The sequence below is a fragment of the Aegilops tauschii genome, chromosome 2 (assembly GCF_002575655.3).
Source record: "Aegilops tauschii subsp. strangulata cultivar AL8/78 chromosome 2, Aet v6.0, whole genome shotgun sequence".
Lineage (NCBI taxonomy): Eukaryota > Viridiplantae > Streptophyta > Magnoliopsida > Poales > Poaceae > Aegilops > Aegilops tauschii.
In genome coordinates, this window is record NC_053036.3 from 107367863 (window position 1) to 107375263 (window position 7401).

The window sequence follows — 7401 nt, forward strand, 5'->3', positions numbered from 1 at the left end:
ATACTCCTCAGCCCAAGCCAAAGGATCCCTTCTCGAAGAAGCAGAAATTCAAGGCCGAGGACTTCTTCGGCAAGCATGTTTTCTTCACTGACTACAACCCATATGACTCTGCTCGTCTTAGAAGGAAGCATTTCTGGACTGCCAGCCAGGTCAATTTTTATTCTTCACTGTTCTTCAACAAGGACAAAGTCTTCGACCACGAGCATATTCCTCATGTGGACATGAAATCACTGCCTTGCTTTACCCCGGTCCTTGGTGTGCTTCATGATGCAGGACTGCTCAACTTTTGCTCTGACATTGTTGATTGGAATGAAGAGCTTATTCTTCAGTTCTACGCAACTCTGCACGTCACAAGTGATGTTGATGATATCAACACTTGGGTATTGGACTGGATGACCGAAAACACTCATTATAAGGCACCGGCCTCTGAATTACTTCACGCCATGTCCATCAGTCCACCCCTTGAAGGATCTCGCTACATATACCAGGAGCCTGAACTCACTGCTCATTACATGCAAGTGCTTATGAAACCTCTAAAGCCTGGTCAAGCCCCAAGGACAAAATTCCTCGTGAAGGAATTGCTATATGTGCCAAGAACAGTCTATCACATTCTAACGAAGACTTTGAGTCCTATCAAAGGCCACGACTCGTCTGATGAGGAAATTGTTGGCATCATGAAGAATCTGCTATTCAATATCATGCATGGCATTCCTGTCAACTATCATGATTTCTTCATGAGAACTCCGGCAAATGTTGCACTCTCTCTGTTTGAGTTGAAGCCTTATGCTCCTTGGATTATGAGATTCCTCAGAACAAGGTCTTCACTCAACTACAAGGCTGACTTTCAGAATCACCTCAGCTACTTGCCCCCAATTGAAGTCCTCAAGCGGACATATTCCTCAACTGATGAAAAGGGCAAGGCACCGGCTATTATTGATGAAGGAATTTGTCCATTGGATGGTCAGTTTCGGAAAGCTGCATCTTATTCCACCAATGATGACTCTGCCACTCATGACTCTGCTGCAAATGCATCCAAGCCAAATCCTCAAGCCACAGCTCCAAGGGTGATGACTGACCATGAACTTCTTCTTAGTCTTCACCAGAAGGTGGATCGAAACCATAAATGGGTTAAGCATCAGTTTGGTTCTATTCTTCACAACATGACTGCTACACATAATGCAATGAAGAAAAACCATTACTACCTCCATGAAGTCTTCGGTCGCACCTGGGCTATTCTGTCACATCTATATGGTGAAGAAGATCTAAAGCAAATGGGTCTCAAGGAGGATTTTGACTCGTCTGCACCTCCACCGAAGAAATACAAGAAGGTCAAGGTTCCTTCCTTGGTGGCCAGCTCCTATTCTTCATCACGCGACACCGACAAGTATGAAGACTTGGACGACACTGCGGCAGGCCCTTCAACAACAAACGACCCCAACAACGCTGGCGCTCCTTCATCATCATGATATTCTTCAGGGGCGTTAGTCCTCATTTTTCGACCCTTTTGATCATTCAATGACAAAGGGGGAGAAATTTGAGTTAGTCTTCAAGTGGGTCTACTTATATGGGCGTTTTTTTGCAAAGTTACAACTCTTGTTCTTCTGAGACTTTATTCGGCCGAGTTGTAAACTTAAACTCTATGGTGGCCTGATACTTTTGCTGTGATTTTCTGCATGCTTATTCCTCATTAATGTTAATGCACGCATGCTGAATTACATCACTCACCATATTTCATCATGCATTTGAAATTCTTCATATCATATGTTAAATGCGTGTATGAATTACAAGATATAGGGGGAGATCTCCATGATTCTATTCTTCAAGTGTGCATTGCTTCAAAAGCAAATTCCACACTATGCACACCTTCAGGGGGAGTTCTTTCTATATCTTGCAATCAAATTCCACAATATCAGTATTTACACTTCATACGTTTATCCCCGTTGAAAACTTAACCTATATTGTCATCAATCACCAAAAGGGGGAGATTGTAAGTGCATCTAGTGCCCCTTAGTGATTTTGGTGTATTGAAGACTTATAGGTTAAGGGACTAATGTGTTTATGAGTGTATACAGGTCTATAAGTCTATGAGGAGTTTGATATTTATAGAGAAAGTCGACCCCTAAAAATGAAGTTCTTCGACTGAAGACTTTGGATTTCTGAAGACTTTCTGAAGACTTTGAAAGTGAAGAAATTGGTGTGACCTTGAAGACTTGGCATTCATTCGAGGAACATGAAGCGTGAAGACTTTTGTTTTCGTAGTTTCATTTTCTCTTTCTTGAGTCATAGGAAACACCGTACTATTAAAGGGGGTCGAGGAAATACTAAGGAAAAATTTCCATGTGATGCTCAACTCAAAATCCTACACCTACCAATCCCTTCGAGTGAAGCCATTGGAAATCTCATACAGTTCAGTCAATTTCTTCTGTGACAGAGACGAAGTTCTTCTGGTCTCTGAGGAATTTGTTCTGACTGGGGAGTTAGGAGTTCGCCAGTGCGGATTGCCTACACTGTGAGGAACATGATAGCCCTGAGGTATTTGATACTCAAAATTCCGACCGTTGCTGTGCTACGCGCCAGCTGTCCCAAAATATCTACCCACCTAACGGTCATATCATTGAAGGGCATTTACGTCTTATCATGTCAGGATGCTCCCTAGGCTATAAATAGCCGCCCCTACAACCACTAGCTGGTTGGCTGCTCCGAGAGAAATGACACTTGTCATTTGAGAGCATCCCATCCTCCGAGGACTTTGAGCGAAAATCATCAAGTGAGGAAACCCAAACCTAAACACCTACAAACCCAAAGTGATTGAGCATCACTGAAGAGATTGATCCTGTGTGGATCCGACGCTTGTTACCTTTGAAGACTGTGCTTCTTCCAAACGGTTAGGCGTCATGGTCTAGAGCTTCCAAGAGGAAATTGTGGACCGCCGAGTGACCGAGTTTGTTAAGGTTTGGAAGTCACCTGAAGACTTACCACGAGTGATTGGACGAGGTCTATGTGACCTTAGCTCAAGGGAAATACGGTGAGGACTAAGTGTCCTGGACTGCGTGTTCAGGACTGGGTGTCCGGGGATGTGTGTCCTCAGGTTTAAATACCTAGCCGCCCTAACCAGACGTACAACTGAGACAGCAGTTGGAACTGGTCTACCAAATCATTGTCTTCACCAAGCTTACTGGTTCTATTTCCTCAACTCTTTCATTTCCTCATAACCGTGTTATGTGCTTGTTCATATCTGTTTGAAGACTTTGTCTGAAGACTTTCTCAATTTCCTCAGCTCAATTTCTTCAGTTTGTTTGTCTTTATTCTGTTTTATCCCGTGCTTACGCTTTCTGTACTCTGTGTCTGTTTTCATTTCATCATGATGTCCATGTTTATGTTCCGTCATGTATGCATCTGAGTACTTATTCCGCTGCAAGTAGTTCTTCGCTTAGGAATTTCCTCACCCTGAAATTCCTCAGTGAAGAATTCATAAAAATCGCCTATTCACCCCCCCCCCCCCTCTAGTCGATATAACGCACTTTCAAGTAGTAGACCTTCTTTTGGTTTTTGGTGATGGAGACAAAACGAATCAAAGGCTCGTTCACATCTAGCTTGACACGCACACGAACAATTCTCACATCTCCCCATCGAGGGTTAAGCATCACACTTTCCACCTTCCCAACCTTCTTCATTAGGGATCTAATGACAGCATCTTTCCGGTACAAAGGTGGAAGATCAACAATCTGTATCCAAACAGAGATACTGTCCAAAATCACATCATTAGGCTTGGTGAATCCATCACAACGCTCGATCAGAACGCCATGATCTCTGAAGAGCCATGGCCCCTCTTCGGTTACCCTTTTCCAGTCTCCCAGACAATTAACAATAATCGCAAACAGGTTTCTGCCCAAGGCGTTGAAGGTCGCACCCTGAGCCAAGCTCCATGCCAACCACATCGAGTCGTAGAAAGTGCCGCGACTAAAGGGTTATCAGTGTGAACCCTAGCAATCGCCATGAATTCTGCCTCATCCACTTCATCAGGAAATTCTTCATCAAAGTTAAGATCATCATCCTCCCTCTCCTGAAGATTCAGCTTGCCAATCAGCTCATCGACACCTACCAATCCACCAGCCGCCACGCTGTGCGTCGTTGACTGGGAACCTGAACCTGACCCCGCCATAGTTTCTGCTCCTCCGAAACCCTAGGTGTTGCTCTCGCTCCTGTCCTAGATCAAAGAACGACCAGATACTGGGAGGGAAGAACACCAAGGTAGCAACCCGATAACTTATCCTGACTCTCGTGAGAGGATCCCACGAGAGGATTTATAACCCTAGACGACGCCGTCGCAGGGGAGTTTCGCCGAGACCGAGTCGAACTCGCCGCGTGGTTTTTTACCCCTCAATACCAAGTCGTGTATTTTCTTTTCTGTATTCGCTTAACCTTAATTTTATTTTAGTTTTACGAAACATAATATTAGTTTCTATATTGGTATCACTAAACATCCCTCTGCCACAAACAGTTTGGCACCTCAAATAAAATTAGTTTGTATTTGTTTATTATTTAAAAGCATTTAAATAATTGTTTGAACTGATGTTCTAATTATTTTAGGGCATCTAGGAAACTTTAAGAATGTTGGTTTCTCCACCAATTTTATTTAGTATTTATTTGTCACCGTTTGTACTTTTTTTGTTTTGACATTTAAAAACTTTTATAGTTTGACTTTATTTTGAATTTGAATTTCGAACCGGTTTTGAATCAACACGAGTTTAACAACAGTAATTGTGGTGACGTGGCATCATTAGCAGAGGTTACTATAGCTTAACTATACGGGCGTCACAGTTTATCTATAGTTTATCATAGATAGTGACTATTTTTGGGGCAAATAAAGGTGGCTGATGGTAAGAAAAAACAATAGTAACTTATAAATAGAACACTTCATTATTTATATTTACAAATAGGATACATTATACATTGGTAATTTTACAAGATTTTCTAGTGCGCAATATAAACTAAACTCCAGTCAAATAATACAAAACCATGTGTTATACTTGAGACCATATACATTTTTCTACATCTCTAGGCTCTTGAGGATCATGGGAAGCCCAAACTTAGGCCGCAGCGTGATCACATCCATGGGGGCATGGACATACTTCGGTGATAGGGAGAATGAAAATCTCTGAAGAATCACAGCGATCACAGCCTTGGCCTCGATCATTGCAAAGTTCTGCCCTATGCATGACCTCGGCCCACTAGAGAAAGACAACAAAGCATTGGGGTGCTTTCCGGCTCTTGTCACTCCATTCTCGAACCTCGTAGGCTTGAATTCATTGGCATCTTCTCCCCATACCTCCTTGTCACGATGTACCGTCGCGATGGGAATCGTCAAGACCGTGCCTTCAGGCACTTTTATGCCACCAACCTCGAGATCCGAACCCGCCTTCCTCTGAATGGCCGATACAGGGGCGTATAACCTGAGAGTTTCTAGTAGGAACATGTTGACCAGCTGTAGTTTGTTGAGCATGTCACCGGTGGGAACACCGTTGCCACACTCTCTTAGCACCTCCTCCCTGAGCTTCTCCTGCCACTCAGGGTGCGTGCTCAGCAAGAACATGGTCCATGTGAGCAGGTGCGAGCTGGTGTCATGCCCGGCAAAGAAGAAGGTCTTGCACTCATCTATGATCTCATCCATACTCAAAAGCGGATTTTGCCCATCCTCTGGCGCGCACGCCTCCAACATAAGCCCGAGGAGGTCGCTGCCGTAGCCCATGGTGTCTTTGGTGGCAAGACGGCCTTTGATGATGTTCATCAGCATGGTCCTCACCTCTTTGTCAAGCTTCCATATTTTGAGGTTCTTTTCAGTTGGAAGGTACCTGATGAATTCCACAAACACACATAGATTAATTTCTGCTTGGTGAAAATGTACGTTGTGAGTTGATTCAGACCAATAATGGTACAAGAAGAAGAACACGATGAATTTACCTGAATGCTGGGATTTGCACGTTGAATACGGTGGAAAAGGCAAGGAATTGGAGCTCCCTCTGCGCCAGGAAGACCTTTTTCCCCTGTTCGTAGCTGCTTCCGAATGCCGTGTGAGAGATGACATCCGCGGTGAGCTCCTCAAACTGGTGGCTCAGGTCGACCTCTACGCTGCCGCCCTTCTCCATCTTTGCCTTCCACTCGGACATCATTGACCCGGCACAGTCGGACATGGTCACCGTCATCATCTGTGACACGAATAACAGTTAGCGCAAGTCATACGCATTGTGCATGCTTAAACAAGACACACGCGTGTGCCGCTGGAGCTGGACACGTACCTTGAGCTTGTCCATGTTGAAGGCGGGGTGGACGACCTTGCGGTGGCGCTTCCAGTCGTCGCCGTCGGTGAGCACGAGCCCCTTGCCGAGCAGCCGGGCGATGTGCGGGTTCCCGATGCTCTTGGGGTACAGCCCGCTGCGGTCGGAGAGCACCTGCTTCACCACGTTCACGTCGGCCACGCACAGTGTCGGCCTGGCTCCGAACCAGTACAGGAACGTGCGCCCTGTAAGCAGGAAACGGCGTAAGAACATGAACTAGATCTGCTAGAGTAGAGCAATCTACTGGCTCGGTTTCGTAGTTCGTACCGTGGATGGGGATCCATTTGCGGAAGTGCGGTTGGACCATGGGGACGAAGTCGTGGTTGCCGATGTCCAGCGCGGCGCCGGCGCTGTCGGCGCGGAGCCGCTTGATCTCGGCGAGGTTCCCGGCGAAGAACCTGTAGCCCGGCCCGCCGACGCCCTGCGCGCGGAGCTGCCGGGTGATGGCCCGCGGCCGCCACACGAGGTACACCAGCGCGTTGAACGCCCACGATGCCAGCACCGCCGCCACGGCCGCGGCCACCATCCAGACGAGAGCCATGGTGGACCGGACCGGTGGTCACTCAGGATTCAGGAAGGAGGAGAAAATATCAGCGACCTGTACTGTATGGCTCTGCTTCTGTGAGTTTGAGACCGGGAAATGTTTGTGTGTTTCCGTTGTGAGACTCGGGTCGGGGGAGGTGGGTATTTATGCCGCTCGCGGCTGCGCTTTGACCATGGCCTCGGGTCGCCGGGCACGTAAAGTCGGGGTTGCTGGAGCGTGTCGGCGTTTCGTCGCGGTGCGGGTGAGATCAGGCGTGATGCGTGCAAGCAGAGCCCCGGACGCGCACCAACCATGCTGGATGGACCCCGGCTGGTGGGAACGTGTGGTCTGCCGGGAAGCCCTCGTACGCATGGTGCTGCTGGTCGACATCGACCGACGGGATATTCGCACGGGGCTGGCTTCTAGACAAAACTTCTTTCATTTTGACAATATGGCTTCTACTCCGTAGTAGATAACGACACGTGGATTGATATACACTCCCTCCGTTTCAAAATATAGCGTGTCCATGTTTTTCGAGGTTTA

General features: G+C 46.7%; 1 protein-coding gene across 1 annotated transcript; it reads right to left on the minus strand.

Moving 5' to 3' along the window:
* Positions 1-4894: 4894 nt before the first annotated feature.
* On the minus strand, positions 4895-6997 carry LOC109769845 (cytochrome P450 709B1). Its single transcript, XM_020328556.4, has 4 exons — positions 6603-6997; positions 6297-6520; positions 5962-6206; positions 4895-5852 (listed from the first exon to the last, which is right to left on the minus strand). Exons 1-4 carry the CDS (start codon positions 6874-6876, stop codon positions 5051-5053), a joined length of 1545 nt encoding a protein of 514 aa, XP_020184145.1. The 5' UTR covers positions 6877-6997; the 3' UTR covers positions 4895-5050.
* Positions 6998-7401: the final 404 nt, after the last annotated feature.